The sequence below is a fragment of the Nyctibius grandis genome, chromosome 1 (genome assembly GCF_013368605.1).
Source record: "Nyctibius grandis isolate bNycGra1 chromosome 1, bNycGra1.pri, whole genome shotgun sequence".
Lineage (NCBI taxonomy): Eukaryota > Metazoa > Chordata > Aves > Nyctibiiformes > Nyctibiidae > Nyctibius > Nyctibius grandis.
The window spans coordinates 85,080,386-85,102,742 of record NC_090658.1 but is presented as its reverse complement, the minus strand read 5'-3'; the positions used below and the strand labels follow the sequence as shown (position 1 = coordinate 85,102,742).

The 22,357-nt window shown below is 37.9% G+C and overlaps 1 protein-coding gene across 4 annotated transcripts in view; it reads right to left on the bottom strand.

The window, feature by feature from the left end:
• FBXL4 (F-box and leucine rich repeat protein 4) overlaps positions 1–22,357 on the bottom strand; it is a 66,477-nt gene that overhangs the window by 17,264 nt on the left and 26,856 nt on the right. For all 4 annotated transcript variants that reach the window (XR_011048011.1, XM_068398990.1, XM_068398970.1 and 1 more), the window contains exons 6-8: positions 13,819–14,032; positions 1,713–1,784; positions 165–477 (exon numbers count right to left, since the gene is read on the bottom strand). Coding sequence is in view for 3 of the 4 variants with exons in the window: in XM_068398990.1 (XP_068255091.1) it covers positions 165–477; positions 1,713–1,784; positions 13,819–14,032 (599 nt within the window). In the remaining variant the exon portion in view is untranslated. The remainder of the gene's footprint in view (positions 1–164; positions 478–1,712; positions 1,785–13,818; positions 14,033–22,357) is intronic.

Genomic DNA, 22,357 nt, shown 5'->3' with positions numbered 1-22,357 from the left:
GAGTAAAACTTCCCTCCATTTTTATTCATATGCTCAATCATAATTTGAAGAAATACTTATTTAAAAATATGTCTAGAAGACAGTTTTATCTTAAGGACTCCTTTTTAACTGCAAGGCTTTTGAGACACAGTAAGAAATATACCAATAGTTCTACGTTTTCTTACCCAATATATCCAGCTGCCGTAGATGTGTACAGTTAGCAGCAAGCTCCTCAATGTCTGTGTCACACACAGACCTGTTGGCCGTAAGAAAGAGCTTTTGCAAGTTTGGGAGTTTACGTGCAAGGTTTGTGAAACAGCCTGTACTGCTCTGTAATGTAGGGCACCAGCCAAGATCAAGTTCTTCCAAAAGCTGGCAGCCTGAAGCCAATTCTGCTATTCCACTTTCAGTTATGTTTTTACATCTCCACAAATCCAGACTGCGAAGCTTTTTGCATTTTGCTCCCATCATGCTTGCTATAAGATCATAGTCTTCGATCTGCAAGGAAAGCAAACGCTTTTGTCACATATACCATCTTTCCAGACATACACAGGTGTTTCAAGATTTGCTTGCTAACACACCTACAGATCTGTCTTGAGCCTTTGTCATTTCTAAAGAGCTCTGAAAATTATTCATTGTAGAGTACAGCAAGGTCTACTTTTACAAAAGACAAAAATAAAATAAATTTCCTATCAACTCCCAGACACAGGTGTTTTTAAATTCACTTAATTCTAAGGATCAGTGAAAATGCAGTGAAAAGTTCATTGTCTTTGAAAACCCCTTATTTTTATTGCACAGTTGTTTTTCCTTCACAAGATGATTAAAACTGCTTTTGTGACCATAGGCACTGCCACCATAAGCACATGGAGACTGAAGAATGTGCTTATTTCCATTCTAGGTTGCTCAGTTGCTGCATCTCCTTATGGAAGTCTTATTAGTTACCTTGGGCAAGCCAAAGCGACTGAAAGAGGGTCCCATTATACAGGCAGAAGGAATGAAATCGACTATCAAAAACCATAGGAAGACAAGGATTGTTGGAAAAATGTAGTCATGTTGCCTTCCTCTTCTGTCCGTGAGTCAAAGCAGGGAAGGCTGAGCCAATTCTGCTTTGTCACTTGCTTCCTGAACAACAAGGAAGGTCAGCCAAGTCTCCGTGATGAGTGACCTGGTGTTTCTACCACCAGGGACAGCAGCAAGTCAGAAACCCACTGCATACAGGTCTGGTACGCACATGCAGTACAGCTTAGATGAGCGCCCTGCAGGAATTGCTGCTGTCCCTGTATTCTCTTTCTTTAAATCAATGACTGCACCCAGCAAGTCTATGACTCAAATGGCTTTTGCTGAAAATATTTCTCTCATGGTTATTACTGTAGAGTCAGACACAAGAGTTAGTCTGCTAAGAATGATGATATGGTCTGAAAAAAAATAAATAAGTCTTGATTAGTTTTCAAAACAAAAAGTGATTATGCATATAGAGAATGACCCAAAATTTAGGAAGACGCTGAAGAACTAAGAGAAAGCCTACAAGCTGTGTTTTAGGCCTACTAAACTAGTATGTAACCCTTAAGTATATGACTAAGTTGCATCCATCTTGGACCTTTCAAGAGAGTATAGTATAATGCCAACTTAGCACTTAATGTGTCTCTGTGAAACATAAACCTAGATCTAGTTCCAAAGCAAGCGTGCACACACACACACACACACCCCTGCCCTGGCATGGTGTAAGTACTCACCATGACACAGCTGCCCAGGCTGAGGTGCTGCAGCTCCGAGCAGAAGTTCAGAATACTGAGCAGGGCTGTTTGCTGCCACAGGGGAATGCATCAGAAGGAAATATGGAAAGTGAAACAAAGAGAAGAGGTCAATTAGACATTAAAGGCTGTCACCACATTTCCTGAAATACAGCTCAAAACTCTGTTACAGACACCTCAAATGCCACTTAATGAGTCCCTGGGTACCCTACCCATTGATTGGCTTAAAGCAACGGTAATCGTTACAAACCTTTATGCAAGTCACTTTGGATGTGGTTTTGCATTGCCCTGAAGATACCTACACACCCATGACCTATCCGCTCATTTCCCACAGGAAAGCTGCTGAAGAACTGTGGCAAGTTCAAACAACAGGCAAGGCCAGCCTGAAAACACAGAGGGCTGGCAACATACCAGAAGAAGAGCGGAGGCTCTGACATTCGCTGATCGGCTGCAGCCTGATGGAACTGCCAATAGAGCTGCGCAGCATCAGGACTGAGCTGGTGACTTTAATGTCAGAGGAGTCTCCGTGCTGACAAGGATGCTGACAACCATTGAGCACCTGTCACTACTAGCATGCAGACCAAAACAGATATAATGTGTATTTTACAGTCATGTTCCTGCCATTTAACATGGCAACTCTTTTCAGAAAGCACTGCACACTGCTCAGCCTGAAATTGGACGGGAACATCAGATGCATCTCACAAAACGTAAAGTACACAGCTGTTCTGTTCCACAAACAAGGAAAACTTCACAGGTTTTTATTTGTGTTTCTAAGATACAGAAAAGACTCTTCTGCACTGTCTGTAGCCATATTTTGCGTTGTAGTTGGAAATACAGCGCAAAAAAGAACGAAGTCTGGGATTCACATCACAAATAGCTGTGCATCATACTTAAAACATGCACCACTTCATTAGGACTTTGTAACCTGTATGAGCTTGAAAACGGGAATACGTTTCACAATGTATTAACAATAGAAGTCTGTGGATGTCTATAGTATATACAACAGTCTCTAACAAAAAAAACCCCACAAACAATATATAAGGGACAAAATAATCTACTGCTAATAAGTGGAATTCCTACAAGAATACTAGTCAACAATATTTGCATGTGTGGGTAGTATAATTTATTTTTTTTTTAATATAAATTTACTTGTTTTCAGAAAGTTTACAGCACAATGCTTTATTTAGTTTCCTCAGTTTGTTATATTCTAATGAAACTTGGCAGGAACATGATCCTTTGTCATAGCACCGTGAAGAAATATCTGATCCCTTGCAATGAAACGCTGGCAGACACAGAAAAGGGACATAGCATGGGGTATTCATGAAGACCATTTCAGACATCTAATTTAGGTGTCTCCAGGGAACAATTAGAAACACCCAACACTTGACATGTATGGAACCTCAGCTTCCAACTTGGCCTTCTAAGATTTGATTTCCCAAAGGCAGCCTAAAAGCAGAGGCTATGAGTAAGCCTTCCTCACAAATATCTTTGCAGAGGTCTCACAAAGCCACTGTCTGCTTGCTTGCTTTACTTTCATTCATGTTTTTAAAGAAAAAGGTAGCTAGGGAGTTAAACACAAGAGCATTAAAAAGTCATTATTAAAGAGGCAACACTTAAGAGCACTTTAAAGCTAGTAAACGTGTAAATATCCAATACGTTTTAAATATTGTCCTTATTAAGTAAATGGTTCATTTGGATCATTAAACCTGAACAAATGAGTAACTCCAAGAGAATAAGACATAATCTTTCCTATTTAACTCAGTGAAAGCCAGGAGCTTTAGAACCTACTCAGGTGCACAAATTAAAAGCAAAATCCCAAACCCCTCTCTACAAACCTTAAATATCAGAGCTAAATAAATCAGTCTCTGACTGCACACACAGTTCTAAACAGGGTTTCTGCAGGTATTCAGGTGACTCCACAGCAAAGCTGAATTACTTGATGCATTCCACCACAGTTTTTAGTAATGGTTTTCAGACTGGAATTTAAACACCAGCCTGAAAGGATGGGAAGCAGCCATATCTTTCCTTAATTTACACAAACAGTGCAAAAGTGAACAGTCACTCTGAACAGCTCGTAGGATGTGAGATCAATTCCATACTTCCTCTTCTTCAGAGAGGAATTTGATGCATCTCTCAGAATACCTTTTTTAGTCCCTCTCTAATTTGAGACAGCCCTTCACGTATTGATGTACACTGAGTCCACATTCTCAGAGGTCTTTTCACAACCTATAAAATCTAAAGTATTATTTTAAACAATTATTTAAAAAACCCCAAACAATTTAAAAAAAGCAGTAGGAACACGGGTAATAGAAAGGAGCTTGGTAGAACACCATGTTGTACCATCACAAATCATTCCAAGTCAAGCCTAAGAGTAAACAACTACTTACTCAACATCAATTATAGCAGCTATATTAATTCCTCTTCTGGGGGGGCATACATGCCCACACACAACAAATCAGATCTCTTTCAGAAGCAGTGTCTGTTCTTCCGTAACTGAGGTGGGGTTTGCATATGTGAAGAAAGAAGAAAAAACCCTTTGCGCATGCCTAGTTGTGCCTCAGTCAATTGAGAATCCAGGTGGCAAAGGACATGAAAATAGCAGAAGGGAATGGCAGCTCACAGAATCCATATGCACTACATATAGAAGGACTATCATTGCCATAACCTGCCTGTTTCAAGCCATCTATCTGTACAATTCATCTCTCTGACTTGCAACACAAGATGAGTGATAACACTCCTATTTAAGCAAAGGAGAAGAGCAAGGCAATCACCCGACCCTGAGGCTGTAACACAGGCCAAACTTCAGATGTTAGAGTGCTTTACAAGAGGAGCTAAAAGGCCACTTAAATTCTGGATCAGCAAGCTTTAAGTTGGAGGTAGTCTAATTTCACTTTCTCAGCCAAGCAGAGACAGTCTAATCAAAGACTACCCATGTAAGACTATTCTTGAGTCTAGTAGCCAAGACATGTATATTTTGGAGATTTTTTGAGTTTTCCCTGAACCAAAGATAAGGTTTGGCTTTGTACCTGCTCCTCTTGACACAAATTGAGAAAAGAAAGAGTGAATGATTAAAAAAAAAAAACAACCCAAAACCAAAAAAAAAGCAACAGGAAGAGTCCAAAGGAGCCAAATAAATGGTCTACCCTATCCTCCATTCCCAGAAAGGCATTTTCAGGTGAGGATAACATACGGCTGAGACCGTGCAGGAGGTGCTTTAAGAGAGAAGACTGATGTCAATCTGATCAGAAGGATATGATACTGCTGCTAAACACAACCTCACAGAGCAGATTCCAGAAATATCTTAAGGCACAGCAGTTAGTCCTAAACCTCAGAAAAGGGTGGCAGGCTACCTGAAGAGTCTCTGAAGTCTTTATGAACCGTTCAGACAAACATCTGTCAGAAAGGACATCAACAGAGTTGATCCTGCTTTGGACAAGAGGAGAGATGAGATTACCACTTGAAATCCTAACTTACTCCACATGAGACAGGGAAGAGGTCTGCCCAAACATGAAAGTCCTCCACTCTATAATACAGGCCAGCCTGGAAGACAGATGTTGTGTGTACTTCAACTAAATAGCTGATACCGGACTAACGTGTATTGTACCTCTCTTTGTACAGACCTTAGACATCGCACGTAAGTTTTGACTTAGACGTTGCAAGAGCGCTGCTGGTTTGAGAAGACAACCCATCAGTGGAGAAACCAAATACTGGTGCCAGAGTAATACACTTAGCAATACTGAATCCTGCTTGGTCTTTTTCAGGACTTTTTGCATTCATGACCCAGCAGGAAGTGCAAATCATTTCTGATGTTCGTGTGATAAGGAAAGCATCCAACAGACAGCCTGAGCTCAATATCCGTTCAAACAGAAAACCCATCTGTCTGTAGCAGATTTGGCTCACCTGTGAAAGATGGACTTTGAATATTTGACCATTTACTCATTGCAGTTTCATTGCCAAGTAGTCCAAGATTTAAAAAAAAAATACAAAAGGTTTTTAGAAATACAAATGATGCACTGTAATACGGCTCTCACATAATGGCTGCACTATAATAAAAGGCATGAAAATAAGCACACCACAGTGTGCCTCTGGAAGACTAAAGGAAGAGCTTAAGAAAAAGAACAAAATTTTACTTTTAGAGTTGGGATAAGGAAGAAACAGTCTGCAACCTTTTTATAAACGTTCTTTTTAAAGAGAAATCTTAAAAACTACTTTTAAAATTGTTACTTTTTATGCTGGGAACAAACAACGGGCTGTTTTCTCCCCTTCTCAGAAGAACTGTGTCTGACATAAGTTGGGAATTCTTCCAGCCCCTCAATGAAACAACTTGAAAGCCTACATTTTTTTACAAGACGTTTATTCTCCTGTAATTTTTTCTTCAAATTTTTCAATGAAGTGAATGCTGAGAGAAAGTAATCTTAAGGTCTCATTAAAGTCTCCTTCCTCCCTTCTTTAAATATGGTTTCCCTTGCTTGCTATGTTTTTAATCACAGAGTCACTAATTTTCCAGTTAACCACTTTGTCCAAGAAAAAATGGAATTATGCATGACTTAAATTTTGTTTTTTTAACACTAAAAATTTCAGTTAGGGATAGAAAAAAACCCTCCTTTAATGCCCACCCCCCCAATGCATTATATTAGAGGACAACCAAAGTTGTATTATTTTTTATCATTTCCAAATGATGACCTCGTCTCTAGCCCTCCCTGCCCTATCCCCCCAAAACCCTGTTGTCTCCACTTACATTCAAATACTTATATAATGTTAGTTGCAGGCAGATAGCAGATAACATGCTTACATTTGCAAGCTCACCACGAGAATATTGCATTTTTCCACAATAGCCAAGAATTAATATCACGTTACTAAAGACCACAATTTCTTTTTCGTATTTCAGTTACTTATCTCTCCATCAAAAAAATGCATCTTGAAGAGTCTTTGCAGTGAGTTGCCTTTGCATATAAATTTATGAGGTTGTTATATTTAATAGGTTCTATCACAGTGTTTACCCATGTTTCTAGGTAGAATTTTCGTCTTACTCTACGGATCTATGTTAAATATTGTAAAACATATTTGCTTTTAGGTTAGAATCAGGGTCTTTAGGACTATATGAACCAATTGTACTGGATAACATATTTAGACAAGCTTATTCCACAATCACCTTTTCATAAGACAAACAGGAAAAGCATCGAAACATTTGATCAACAAGCTAGTAAAGAACTGTGGAACTCTGAATATCCAGTATTCAATCAATAGCTATCACATGCTGTTTGTATACAGATCAAATTTACATTTCTCAACACACTTAGCTAAAGTTGATACAGCAATTAGGCAATTACTACAGGACATCAAACAGTCAGTACACATTTGATACTATGCAGTTATATTTTGGAAGCCTATTTATCTGACAGAACACCTGACAATATTATTCCATATAAAACTAAAGAAAAATCTACTTCATGAATTTCAAAGTCTTGTACCCTGGCATCTAAAAACCAACCTACAATCAACCTACAATAGTCTCAAAAAGCAATCCTTCTGACAGAAAGAAGAATGTAATACGTTAATAATGTAGAAACAAAAGGTATAGTAATGGTGAAATATGATTCTTATTTAAATCTGCTCCAGCAAAGAAACTGTAACATATGCTTCTGGTCTTTTATTTTTTTTCTTCCCCACCCTCCCAACAGTATTTTAAGGCATCAAGGTAATTTCAAAGTTACATACTTGTTAGTACTATGATACTTCAAAACAACTATGTTAAAGATAGGAGGGAAATTGAGAGGTTTAGAAAGGTGAGATGATAGGTGTGGTTATAAACACATGAGAGTCATTGGTTTAACCAGTTAAAAAAAGAACACAAAATAAATTTTAGATATTTATACAGTTCTAGTTTTAGTTTTCAGGAAAAGTTTTAATACTTGTTGGCTTCCCAGAAAGCATTAATTTTCAGACTACTTCTAAGATTTTGAGTTCTAAGGATAAATACTTATCCTCAGTATCTTATTTTTGACAGAAAGAACATGTCTTAGGATAGTACACGAACATTCAAGAACACACAAAATATATAATATACTGTTCCTGGAAACTTAAAGTGGATCTAGAGGTTTACAAAGCTGTTCAAGTTGTTCACCTTGTTTTGGTTTCATCTGTTTTCACTTTTCTGTATGTTAGTTTTCATTTATTCATGCTACAAGCTGAAAATGGCAGGGAATCATATGTGAAATTAGAACTAAACGGTGGTCAAATTTGTTTTATCCTTAATTCCTTCAGTCCCATGAGCTAACTTGTGCCATTTCATGACAAAGCAAATAGAAGAGGTCATAGAATCATAGAATGGTTTGGGTTGGAAGGGACCTTAAAGGTGGAATGAACCTTATTATTGAGTGCAAATGTCATCTTTTTTTTTTCTTTACAGAATCACAGAATGTTAGGGATTGGAAGGGACCAAGTCAAACACTTGCCTCCTCACGGATAAGTGCAGTGTAATTTGCAGGCTAGTATTCAGGATGTAGAGGGGCACCTTTTTGTTCTCTACAGCTACTTGGCAGTGCCAGGGACACAGCAACACAGCAATTACTGAATTAATTCAATGAAAGTAATAGTCTCTGTAGTTAATTCCATTACTGTATTTTGGTTTTGCTTCATTTGGTCAAATTATGCCCTCCCTTATGTCTGCAAATCTTGTTTTACACCTTCATTCTTCCCCCTCACTCTTCACATCACAGGCTCAAACGGCCAAATTCAACCCTATGAGCCTGACATGGGATCAGAAGGCATCATCAAGGCCCTGTATTGCACAATTATTCATCACCGGCTCAACCTCCTTCCAATAATCCACTTTCTAGCTAGAGGCTTTCACTTTTTCTCCCCACTATTTGCTTGCAACTCTTAATCCTAAAGATTTGCACCGAAGCCTATGAAATTTCATCCAAGTGGAAAAACCTCAGACAACAGCTCTCTAATACAACATGACCCATAACGGGTTATTTCTGAAAACTCTGTAGGACAATTTTACGGCAGGATTAACTCCTTCATTGCTCATGGCATAAGAAAATAAGAGTTGTTACATTTACTGCTAAGATTCTTATGCCGCCTCTTGGTATCTAAAATTTCCAGCGTCCTCTCTTACAGCTGCTCAAGTTCCAAATTTGCTCTTGGTCAAAGGTATTAGAGATGAAGTTCATAAATACAACACTTGCTTTAAAATGTGTGCAAAACAAAGTCCTTTGTCCATTGTAATTTCATTTAAATTTAGTTCATTTTGTATTTCAATTATAATTGTAATACAAACTTCAAAAATTTTTTCTTCACACATTATAAAGAATCCAGAATATCATGCAACATGAAATACATAATCTTACATTAAAATTTGCACTCAGCAATAAGGAGACTGTCAAGTTCTCCTACTGTAATTGCAGCTTTGGTTTCTTTAAAATACAATTTTGGCTGCATTATTTGTATGGATGGGATACTTCATGATAAGCATTAAATCAAGATAATATTCATACTCAAACAATAAAGATGTGCATTGCCAATTACTGTATACAGTAATACCTCCATTGTTCATTGTATTCTTCAAATGTATCAATGCCAAGAAGTGCTTAAATTATGCTGTGAACACACTCTCAATGAATAAATACTAAGGAGTCATGTATCAGAAAAAACAAAAAACACCATCACAAAAATCCCACAAGTATAATAGTGGTCTTGAGCTAGCAGAAATTACATTTATAAAATGCTGAGATTAGTTTCTCAAAGCAAGTTACAAATTATTTCAAGCATACACATAATCAAACAACCTTTAAGAATGAAGCCTTTAATAATGAACTTAAAGCACTGGAAAAATGAGCTGCATTTAGCGGGTAGGAGTAGAGCAATGCAGGACTTTTTTTTTCTGTTTCAGCCTGGAACAAGTTACTGAAAGTCACTGGATTTTCCTTCTTGTAACAGAGAGGCTGAAATAATTCAAGGCTGTTGGAAGCTTCAATTCAGAGGTTTGAAATTGTTTTTGTACCCAGAAACTTGCACTCACTAAGGCAAGGAAATAACATTATATATGGCCTTAAGAATTAGCAGGGTTAGGACCACAGACCATAAACTTCTCCAGATCGTACAGCTATCTGCCAAAATAGCAATGCAGTGCAGTAAGCAGCAGAACATCAGAATCGCCCATTTCACTAAAAATGTACACTTAAAAATTGGAGCTTTGGTTACAGAGACAATGGGACTATTTTTAAATACAAAATTTACTCAGAGAAAACAGCTAAAATAACAAGAAACTGTCAAACAATTGCTCAGGTCAATTTTATTAAGTTTCTGTTTTCCTCGAGATCTGTTTCTCTGTAGTAACACATAAAAATCATTAACAGTAGTCAATTTCCTGCAGAGTATTTTCTCAGAATTCATCCATTAGTGTCACAGTAACATACAAACAGAAAAAGTACAGCAAATACTTTAAATGATAAAAGCAATTTCTCTTTCTTTTTTAAGCATTAAAAAACCCAAAAAATAAAAGGGGAGAGTACTGCAAGACATAGTCTGAGTAAGGAAATCCTACACCTGGGCAGGAACATAGGAGTTTGTTTTCATTTAATCAAAATACCATTTGTTTTATTGAAATGTTAACACTGTACTTTATAAAGCATCATGTAAAAACAGAAACAGCTTTATCACATACTGACAAAAAGGATGGAGAATCTTCATCCCATATCCTATGTTATCTAATCACACACACAAATTCACAATCAAAAGAACAAGCTGTACTATTTACCCAGATGTGCTCTAACACAACACTGCACTTTCAACAGAGATTGACAACTGTGGAGTAGGAAAATTACTCCTCTTTCACTGGCATCACAAAGAAGATGCAGAGAGAGGCCCTCCTTTAAAAGTCAACTAGAACATTAAGTCCTATTTTGCTTTTCTTGTTCTCTTTAGAGTTGCCCCTTTTTAAAAATATGATCACTTTGCTTAAATAATTCAACTTAAGTGTTTACCTTTGTGAGCCACAACAATAAATTCATCAGACTGTTTACAAGCCTAAAAGGCAGTCTCCCCCATCATTTGATCTAATTTTACTATGCTTCAATTCCAGTGACTGCCTCTAATTGTGCAGTAAGATACACACAAAGAAAATTATGATACCCCACAGAAGAACCTCATTTTGGTCAACTTTTAACCTACTTATTCTCTGTATATTCATTCTCTCTTCACATTTTGGCAATTAACCTCAAAATCTCCAGTACTATCAGAAGCATATCACCCCACTTTTACATCAAGGCAGTTAACACTGGATGAACAGAGATGCTATCCTTCTGCCACAAAAAATGACAACACACTGATATTTATGGTAGGACCTGTACCTTCATCATTGTAGAATATGATGCGAGAAGAAAATTTAGATCAAGAGACTTGGTGATTTATTTTGTTTGTTCTTTGGTTTATTTTTAAGAAAAAAAAGCAAACCACTGATTTATTTAGGAAGACGGTGGGCTAAATGGAATGAATGGATTTTTCTTTTGGTTTCTTTTTTTTGCATTTTGAGACAGAACTTCTACAGAGAACCATAACACACACACACATCAGCTCTGTTCTTCTCACCTTCTTACTTACTTTCTCTTAATAATCACATACTTCTTAGCAGGTTTCTTTAATGGATTCGCGGCCTCAGATTCTTTTCACTGAGCAGGTCCAGTTGGCAACAATACAATGCCAAGCTCTTGATTAAACATTAGCATGGCTCCATTGTTTGGTCCTTAGAAGCTCCAACAATGAAGACGCAGTAGTAGCAGAAATTTCACAGAAATCAAGAACACTACTATATTATAGTTCTTTGACAAGTTTTAGAGAAGTCTAAATCACTTCAGAGCATGCTTGATCAATCTATCCTGTCTTTTTTGCACCTAGACACCAGTTACTACCTAGCATCTCCGTACCAGCTGAAGAGTACAGAAGGAATGGCAGCCCGTTTTGTATGGAAAACCATAGATTTGCATTAAGAGAAGCTAATGTTGAGAAAAGTAATGTTATTCTGCAAATCTGTGACTTTTGTAACTCTAGTCTTCTAATTCAAATCCTATGCTACATCTTTATTCTTTCCCTTTTACTTTTCCACCTGTGATGCACAATGTATATTGCTAAGTGGCTTCATATTAACAAGTAACACAAAAGCATCCTCTCCAATTTACCTATTTAAATTTCTAGAAATTTCTCTTCCATGGTTTGTTAGGAACAGTGCCTTTTGTTTATATTTATGTATAAAATGGAAGCACAATCTTAAGTAAGCTTGATTATGAATGAATGTTCTTCTCAGCTACAAGCAGATGCACGTCCATACACATGAAAGGCAGAAACAAATCTTCACAATTTAAGGGCTTCAAAGTCAAGAAGTCTTTACCCCCTACATCCAATCTAATTTCAAGCTCTGTTCAGCAAAGTGATAGCTGAGAAATCACAGTTACCAGTCATTTTCAGAGTATACCTCAGCTGCTGCACTATTACAAGCATGAAGTCAAACTTTACAAGTTACCTGAGTAGGATCAAGAAGATTATGATCAATCAACAGTTGAAAAAACTAAAATTGTACAATCTTTACCTCTGATACAATGATCTTCCTTGGATCTGAAAAAGCCTTGTGAATTAGAGCCCACAGTCAAAATGAGGTAAGGAGATTTATCCAAGATTTACGGAAACACTAGTGATCTAGTGATCCAGAAACAGAACAGATACACCCAAGGCACCGATTCAGCTCTATACAAAAGGCACTTAAAGGCAGGGCTCACCAATTTATTTTTTAGTTTGAAGAAAATAATAATTGCTTCAATACACAGAGCAACTACCAGAAAGTTAAAAAGTTACTGAGAGGCACTGGCTTCATGGTGACTGTCTGCATAGCCCACAGCAAATGTCAATCATTCCAGGTAGGCTACCCTTTAATCTAACTACCTTCATTACCAAACCACCATTGCAGATAGCTAGCTAGACCTTGGACACACACATATAATTTACCAAAAAAAGGACAAGATACAACTAACTTTGTAGCATGTGTGTTAGGTGTGAACTCCTTATAAATGAAGGTACTGTAACTTCAGATGCCCCTTGGACATCGAGTAGACAGAACCTACTGTTCCAGCTTCAGTTCTTCTATTACACTACAGCTTAACACCCCACACAACCCAGTGTCATAAACTCACTTCTGAGTACCGAAAGCATAAGCAGAAGTAACACACACAAGCAAACTCTTCTTAAAATGTTTAACCTAGAACCAAAAGCCAGAAAAAAACTGCAGAGACATCTTTCCCCCCATTTTGGAGCTCTACTAAGCAGTAACTTTTGCAACAAGAAAAGCACATAAGAGTTTCTACGTAAACCAGAGTAGTACAATTGTAATATACGAGTAACATAGCTAGTGAGAAGGAATGGAACTGCTTCTGATTCCAACCACTGAATTTACTAGGATACGACATTTGTAAAATGCAGTAAACTACAACAGTCTTCTCAACTGTAGCATGTAAAACCATTCCATCTTAGATAGGAAATGTGTTGCAGCAAACAATAATAACCCTGATTCGGGCAGTTGAGTAATTGTATAAAGAAGTAATTTTTACACTGTAAATGAAAAGTATTTTTAAAAATTTGTGTTCCATGTCTTAAATACTGCTAATATACAAAGACAGTAGGAATCTAGTCATTAGCAAGTCATTCTACAGGAGAGAACGTTAAGAATTACAGTAAGTTACTAAACGTGATAATTTCCCAATTACATTGCCAAATCAGTCTGTCTCGAGTACACTTCAAAACAAGAGAAAAGCTTTCACATTTGTGATTTCACTACATTGCTTACAACAGCTGGTGAAAAGTCACCGATCTTCCATGCAAGTTAAAACATGCAGGGTTTTTATTTATTTTTGTTAAATCCAGAAGCTATTTCAAAAATAAAAAAAATCCTACAGTTTTTGAAACTACCTTTGAATTTTCTGAATTTACCTTTGAATTTACACGCAAAATTCTAATTCACTTCTTCATTAATGAAAAAAATACAACGTTACCAGGACTGAAAGTATTTATTGCAAAGGTTAAAAATACTTGTTCCTACCTCCACTTTCGTTCGGTAGAGAATGAGACGCTTTAGGGTGCCCACTTTGGCTATGTGATTGAAAGCCTGAGGTGGTATTTTATCACATGATGAAAGATTTAATTCCTGAAGATTTGGACACATTTCAGTAATGACCTCCAAGCATGTTTCATTGAGGAAATGGCCACAAGACAACTCAAGACGTACTAGTTCAGAGCCACAAACTTTCAAGAACCTGTAAAAAACACATTTTAAGTGAAAAATAAACATACTTTCAGGTGAGAGTCTGAATACTGTCAAAACTTTAAGCATGTAAACCAGGAAATAGTTCCTTTCAACAATGAAAAGGCTACAGACCATAGCTCTTACATCACCTCAGTTAACTAACACAAAACATGATTAGGTTAAATTAATCATAAACACGCAGAAGTTGTTACTTCAGAATCAAACCTGTACAAACCCAGAAGAGATCAAGCCAACTAGGTGTTGAGTTACAGTGCAATATTAAAATACCAAAGGTAGTCTGAGAGTCAAGGCTGTTTCATCAACATTAACTTGATAATGTACATAACCTACATATTATACAGTGTTTTGTACAATGGAATATTTGACATTTTAAGAAACACAAAAGGCTATATAATGGATGATCTAGACGTAGGGATCGAGTGCACCCTCAGTAAATTTGCAGATGACACCAAGCTGGGTGGGAGTGTCAATCTGCTGGAGGGTAGGAAGGCCCTACAGAGGGATCTGGACAGGTTAGATAGACGGGCCGAGACCAACGGCATAAGGTTCAACAAGAACAAGTGCCGGGTCTTACACTTTGGCCACAACAACCCCATGCAGCACTACAGGCTGGGGGAAGAGTGGTTAGAAAGTGGCCCGGCGGAAAGAGACCTGGGGGTGCTGATCGACAGATGGCTAAACATGAGCCAGCAGTGTGCCCAGGTGGCCAAGAAGGCCAATGGCAGCCTGGCCTCTATTAGGAATAGTGTAGCCAGCCGGTCTAGGGAAGTGATCGTCCCTCTGTACTTGGCACTGGTGAGGCTGCACCTTGAGTACTGTGTCCAGTTCTGGGCCCCGCACTTCAAGAAAGATGTTGAGGTGTTGGAGCGAGTCCAGAGGAAGGTAACCAAGCTGGTGAAGGGTCTGGAGGGTCTGACCTACGAGGAACGGCTGAGGGAGCTGGGGTTGTTTAGCCTGGAGAAGAGGAGGCTAAGAGGTGACCTTATTGCAGTCTACAACTACCTGAAGGGAGGTTGTAGCAGAGTGGGAGTCGGCCTCTTCTCCCAGGCAACTAGCGATAGGACAAGAGGATATAGCCTCAAGCTTTGCCAGGGGAGGTTCAGGTTGGACATTAGGAAGAATTTCTTTTCAGAAAGGGTCATCAGACATTGGAATGGGCTGCCCAGTGAGGTGGTGGAGCCACCATCTCTGGATGTGTTTAAGAAAAGACTGGACGTGGCACCTAGTGCCATGGTCTGTTGACATGGTGGTATCAGGGCAATGGTTGGACTCGATGATCCCAGAGGCCTCTTCCAACCTGACTGATTCTGTGATTCTGTGAAAGAGGCTAATGTCACTAAAGCAGTCGTAAAAAACAATTCTACCTTGAAAATGAATTGCAAAAGAATCATTGGGGGTGAAAACAGTAGAGAGAGGGCTTTTTATTAAATTAACTTTAGTCTTGAAAACTCTATTTTGGTTTAGAAAGTTTGAACATGCTTCGTTCTTGCCGTTTACTCTGAGACAATGGAGCAAAGTACAACATAGATAATGTTTGAAATGCTTTTAAACAGTCCACAAAGCCAATTTTGACAATGGTCTGCAAGTTTCCACCAATAATTTCATATTTCTCTTTATCTCAGAAAAATCTGCAAGTGTAAAAATGAGGTTAAACAAATACTTTTAAATGGATGAAATATTCAGGAGAAGTATTTTAAGACTTTCAGAAAAACATATCATTCCTTTCATTAATGAGTAAGTCAAAATCAACACTTTGTAGCTGTTCTAGAACACAGAGATTCCTAATGACTATTTCACACGACTTTCATTGGAATTATAAAAATTTAAGATATTAGAAGACAAAATATCCAAAATTTAGAAACTTTGATGGTCTCTGCATGAATTACACCTTCTTGTCAGAGATCTTGTGTCAGAAGTTGAAGCTCTATTATGTCTAATCCAAGCTTTAATTAAAACCACACAAGTTCACGTCCCTTTTTATTGCAAAGATAACCTCCAAACTGTAAATCAATCACTAGGCTTGTAAGTTTGATATTTAACAGGAAAAAAACCCCCACACGTTTGCCATGATTTTTTTATACTTTATTTTAATAGTTTCTCCAGTAGAAAAAACTAAGTTCCTAACCTATCGGCTGCAACAAGTTCCCCTTGTTACTTCCTAGAATAATGGAGCTACTTCTGAGAGAGCAGAATTAGTTTCTCATAATAAATATTCCAATCTGCTCTATTACCAGTTCTATCCTACAAAAACCTTCATGCTGACAAAGCAGCTTTAGGTTCTGACACTTTCACCACAAAGTTAGTATCAGTTTTTGGGTTCAACTGATACAATAGAAATGCCGGAGAGACACGAGGCTTCTGCTTGCACAAAAACTCCTATCGCTACAACTAAACAGGTATTAGCTTTCCCAAGACTTTGTTCCTGCTGAAATTTAGGATGAAACAGCTGCTGGTCTTAAAAGCAGACACATTCAGGGAGGCATTCCTCAACGACACAAAATGTAGCACAGGACTTGAAGTCCATCTTTCAAGATCCAAGTTTTTGAACTTTCTCCTTTCCTTACTTTTTCGTTACTCACTCAAGTCATACTTGCTGTTCATTATCACCTTTCTTTATTCCTTTCATCTTGCACATTACACCACCTTAGTTTGATTATGCAGATCCTATGCAATATGGAGGGGAAAGGAGATTCCAGGGTGGCATCTCCATCCCTGGAGGTTTCCAAGAGTCACCTGAAACCTTGACTGACCTGATCTAGCGTTGGGGACACTGGCACTTCAAGTGGGAGCTTGGAGTAGACAACCTTCAGAGGTCCCTAACATCCAACATTTCTACGAGCCTATGCAAATAGAAACAAAGAGAGGGTCTGAGACATGAAAGGGGAGACATAAGCCCCAGAGCCACAGGGGTTCTGCCAAGTAGGGCCTTCAAATCTATTCTTTCACTATTTTTGTCTAACTCTGCAGTCTCTCTTTAGGAACTATTTTAGCTTGTAAAATCAGAGTTTAATCAAACACCAAGCAGTTATTTGCTGTTTTCATACTTGATACAGTGAATTCACCTAAACTGGTAAGCCTTCTCATGGGAGTGTCAGAGCTGAAATGACATGACAATTCACAACGATTTACATCAGGTATTTAAACATTAAACTGCTATTTCAGACAAGCAATAGAGTTCAACAGTGCCATAGAGAAATGCAGGACAGAAATCCCCTGGAAATCAGAGCAGAGACATATGGATTCATTGCTGATTACCAATTAGCCAATTCCTCTATTTAATGAGTGCTTTAACAATACATTCACACAGTTTCTTTCATCAACAAATTATCAGGTTTGTTTGAATGGGGATATTTTCCATAAAACCTTGTCAATCGACACTTATTATACCTCTAGCTTTTAATTTGCTAACGGATAAATATTTTATTAATTACTCCATTACAATAACAGATGTTAGGTTAACTGCCATATAATTTAACAGAGCTTGGCTGTTATAAATGTTGGTACAGATCAACGCTTTTCTCCTTCTAGAACTGTTAAAAGTTAACATTACCAGGTCAGGGAAACACTCAGTTAACTCCTTCGACTTCGAGAAGAACTGCACGCTCACCAGCTTTAGGAGTTATTATCCTCATAATGTTTTATTTAAATTCATTACACTTTTAACACATAGGCAGAGCAAACAGCGATAGCAACAAGCACTGCACTTCATGGCTTTGCTGCCTTTTTTGGAAAAGGTTATTTATGAGACATTAAACAGAAAGGCAAGGGGGGTAAGGGACATGCAGCAGGGTACGCGAACAAGCTGACAGGCATCAAGTAAAGAGATGAACAGAACCAGGAGGAGGAATTTGAGGAAGTCACCAACCAGCACAGGGCAGAGAACCTTAGGCAGAACTGCAAAGTCCTCTGAATATCAACACACCCCAGTCTTTGTTTGCACTTAACAGGCTGCTCGGGACAGAGGTTTTTGCCAGCGTCTTTCTACATGGATCTCCAAAGCCATACGGCGAGGTAGAACACGGGTTCTCATGCTTTCAGAACAAATGTGGCATGGCCTTCATACTTCTGAGACTTAACAGGCACTGGATGCCTGGCTCTGCCTTAGCTCATTTGAAAACAAACAACCCCCAAAAAAGCACCTTCTACCCAAATCAGCATTTCTCCACATACTTCTCCTTTAGTCACTGAGGATTGACTGGTTCCTGCTTTTAGTACACGGGATTTGGCCTTTCCCTCTAAGTTTATCCTCATTGTAGACTACAGTATTTCGGGGGGGGTTTGTTGTTGGTTTTTAGGTTTTTGTTCTGTTTTTTTTGGGGGGGTGAGGTTTTTTGGTTTGGTTTATTTGTTTGTTTTTATATAAAAAAAAGCAATTTCACTTTCCATCGCCTTCTGCCTGCTCTCAAGAACTGCTGCTCATTTTCCCCTCCCTCAACTTCAGCTTTTGGGAAGTAAGTTAGTCCTAGTGAAATCCTTCTGAAACATCAAATATATCTATTAGCAGTTAGGATGCTATTTGCTCATGCTGATGTTAAACGCATCATGATCCTAGGATCACTTAGTCTATTAACAACTTCCAATCTTGTAATTCATGTCTGTATCACAAGCACATCCCGTGAGTCATAGCAGATCCAAAATTAAAATACCAAGGTACAAGAGATAGCACCCTTCATGTCAGAACTGGCTGCATAAGACCTCCCAAACAAAATTCTCGAAATGCCTTTAGACATATGCTTATGAGGATACTGAACACATCACGTTTGTTAGCACTTTCCCTTGTAGTGTTACCTTATGCGAGCATCAAAATCAGGGATGTTACTTCCATTACTTGACAGATACAGCATTGCCCCATTTGCCCACCCTTCCTTGGTATCTTGGAACACAGGAGGTTCCACATAAATATGAGGAAAAACTTCTTTACAGTGAGGGTAACTGAACACTGGAACAGGCTGCCCAGAGAGGTTGTGGAGTCTCCTTCTCTGCAGACATTCAAAACCCGCCTGGACACGTTCCTGTGTGACATGATCTAGGTAATCCTGCTCCGGCAGGGGGATTGGACTAGATGATCTTTCAAGGTCCCTTCCAATCCCTAACACTCTGTGATTCTGTGATCTCCCTCCTAGAACCAGTATTTCATGAAAACAACCATTTCAGTTTGCTTCAAGACAACTACACACTCCCTCCAGCTACTCAGGTCTCCTGCTTTCCAGAGCCTGCCACCGGACAAGAATTATGCCAAAACACCACTTGGATTTTATTCTTCCTCATTTCACTTCTAAGATCTTGAGATCTCCTCTTTCTTACTGTAGTTCTATCTATATGATTACTTGCACAAACTCGGCAGAGGACTGCATAATCCCAACCTGTCTTGCAGTTACAGTCTTGCATTTAATTCAATGGCTTGCAAAATTACATTTTAATATACTTCTTAAAGTCACGTTCAGATATTTTTATGTTCACAGTCATACTTTTCCTTTCAGAACTGCTGTGTTACACAACAGCAGCATCATCTAGTACAGATAATTGTAATTAAAGTGTTAAGATTGGCATGACTGGAAAACAAATGGCTACATACAGATGTAGAAGCATGAGAAAGAACAAATGGCAATAGAAGAGCTGGTAGAGCGGTGTGTGTTGGTGGAAGTCAGATTAGCAGGTCATCTTGATCCTTGAACGCATGTATGTGCAGTTTCTCAGGACACGCAGATCAGGAGATAAAGGACAGAGGTGGCACAGGATGGTGAGACTACATGCTAGACAAATTGTTTTGGATACATGTCTCAGTTGTCTTGGTGCATGCGAGTATGCACACTTGAGAGTGAGATTGAGTAAAATAATTTTGTTTTTAAAAAGAAGTCACCTTCCCTTCCTCTAAGCTATTCTAATTGTTACAACATTATTTTCTGCTCTAACATGCATTACACTGTTTTTGTCAGCAAACTTCAAAACACCGCATGCAAGTAGGGAGAATATTCAAGTACCTGATCTTGTACTTTTCTCAATATAGATTAAATTATTTCAATAAAAACATGCAAAATAAACATCATTACTTCATCTCAGTTACAGCAACCCTAGGTTTTACTAAAAGACTATGGAAATTAAAGCAAGAAACAGACATGATGTTAAAATTGAGAATCCCTGTAAAGTCACACATTACTCCTGTTTTCTGTGACTGAGTATTTGATGTATGTTTCAGTAATTTCTCTGACCTTCCTGCTAGTTTGATTCGTAGCAAAGCCTCACCAAGTTAAACATTATCAAAATACGCCTCTATTAAACAGCAACTAAAGCCTTCAAACATTAACAACAACAAAATTGTTAAAGAAATATTCCTGGATGTGCTTGACATGCAAACACTGCATCACTAACCTGAAAATAAAACACTATTAATTCACTTTCACAGTATAAAATGTTAGAAGTAAAAATCCGAATACCTCAGATATTAAAGCAAAAGAGTTTAAACAAGCCAATGACATTATCAGTGATACAAAGAAATCTGCATGCAGAACTCTGTTTTTAAACTGTCATCATCCTTGAGCTGTTTAAACCTCAGAGCATTTATTCAGCATCTCAGCATTTACTATATGTCCAGTCAACTTGCCTCACTTTTCCTGTATAGGTCTTACCATCCCACGCTGATATTCCCCTGGCATGGAGAAATTCACCATACTTCTAATGCCAAGAGAAACGCTCTGCTGCTTGTCTAATACTCGCTGTGAAATCTTTGCTTATTCCCTGTTACTTTGCATTCCAGACACTTGAGACTGCTCAGATACTCATTGCATTTGTCTTTCACTTTTCCATATACTTTTAACTCAATCTAAATGATAAAGTTTAGTTAATTTATATTATATGCTGAAATGAAAAATCTATGACAGTCATTTTTAGCCCTAAGGAGTAGATGTTATCAATAAGTTAAAATACCTTCAGCTTTGCCTCGGGATGTTCATACGCCTGAAGCGTTCTATCTTCTCATGATAATACAGTATTTGCTTCAGTCACATTTCTTAAAATTACTCTTTTTAAAAACTTTCTACTGTAATATATTTTTGCCAGAAAATATTTTTTCAATTATTTCTTACAATCATGTCTACATGAACCTTTTAAAGCAACACACAAATTTACACAAGCTACTACTTTTAAGACTGTCATAAGAAACTACAGATAAAAACATTTTTGAAGGATATTTGCCAAAATAAAATTCGAGCAAGAGTAGCATTTAAACATGCCCTGAGTTGCAGAAATCATAACGTAAACCATATACTTGTAAGAATGAAACTAACTCTACCAGTTTCGAATTCAACAGTGCCAACTGTAACACCAAATGCTAAGAAAAGTGCAAAAATAAAGAAAACAAAAAAACCAGGCCCTGTAAAAGTGAAATGTTGTTATCTATGAGGATAAGATATTTTGGTTTTAGCATTTTGCTGTTTCTATACTGCAGCAATTTGTAGTGTATGTGAAGTTATTTACAAATTTTGTTTAGCAAATAAAGTTTTTTCTCCTCGAATTGACAAATATAGGTTGGCCTTTTAAAAACAGCGTAACTGAGTCCTTCAGATTGTCACAACTTCTAGGCAGAATTAGTTGGCTTGACAACCATTCCTGGTCGCTTATGCAGGATAAAATACATATAAAATTTTGTATAAACACAACATTTATAAAGCTGAAGTATTGGAACAAGCAAATTAGGCTCGTTTCAACTCAACTTCAAGTTACAAGAAGACTTTTTCACCAACTAAATCCAAAATAAAACATGCAGCTTAGTATTTTATAGGCACACCTCACTGCCTTATTTAAAAATTTCCTTTGCAGAAAGAAATAGACAATACCAAGACCAGAGAGGGAGCCAAAGAGAGCAGGATAAAGAGAAACCAACGAACTGATTCAGAAACATTCACACAGTAGGCAGCAAGAGATTTTACATTATGTGTAAATGTAGCGGTACATGTTTTCTACTGTTATGTATAGACAGAAATACATAAGTATTTAATTTCTGCAAGGGATAATCACAGTCCGAAAATCTGATTAAGTTTTTAGTAACAGTTAACATCAGCAGGTAACTGATAAAAGCAGCAATGCACTCTCCTCAGCCAGCTGAGAACCTCCTCTGCAATACTTGTATTCCAAAGAATAAACTGGAATTCTGTGTGAAACAGAATTCCTAGGAAAGTCAAAGTACCTCCATTCTTTGGAAACTCTGTCTTGTGTAATAGCTCCCAAAAGTCAGGCTGAGTTAGGAACATCTAGAAGTTCGAAAGGAAAACCTGTGGCAGTTTATGACTACGTGTCCTGGATGCTACAGTATCTACCT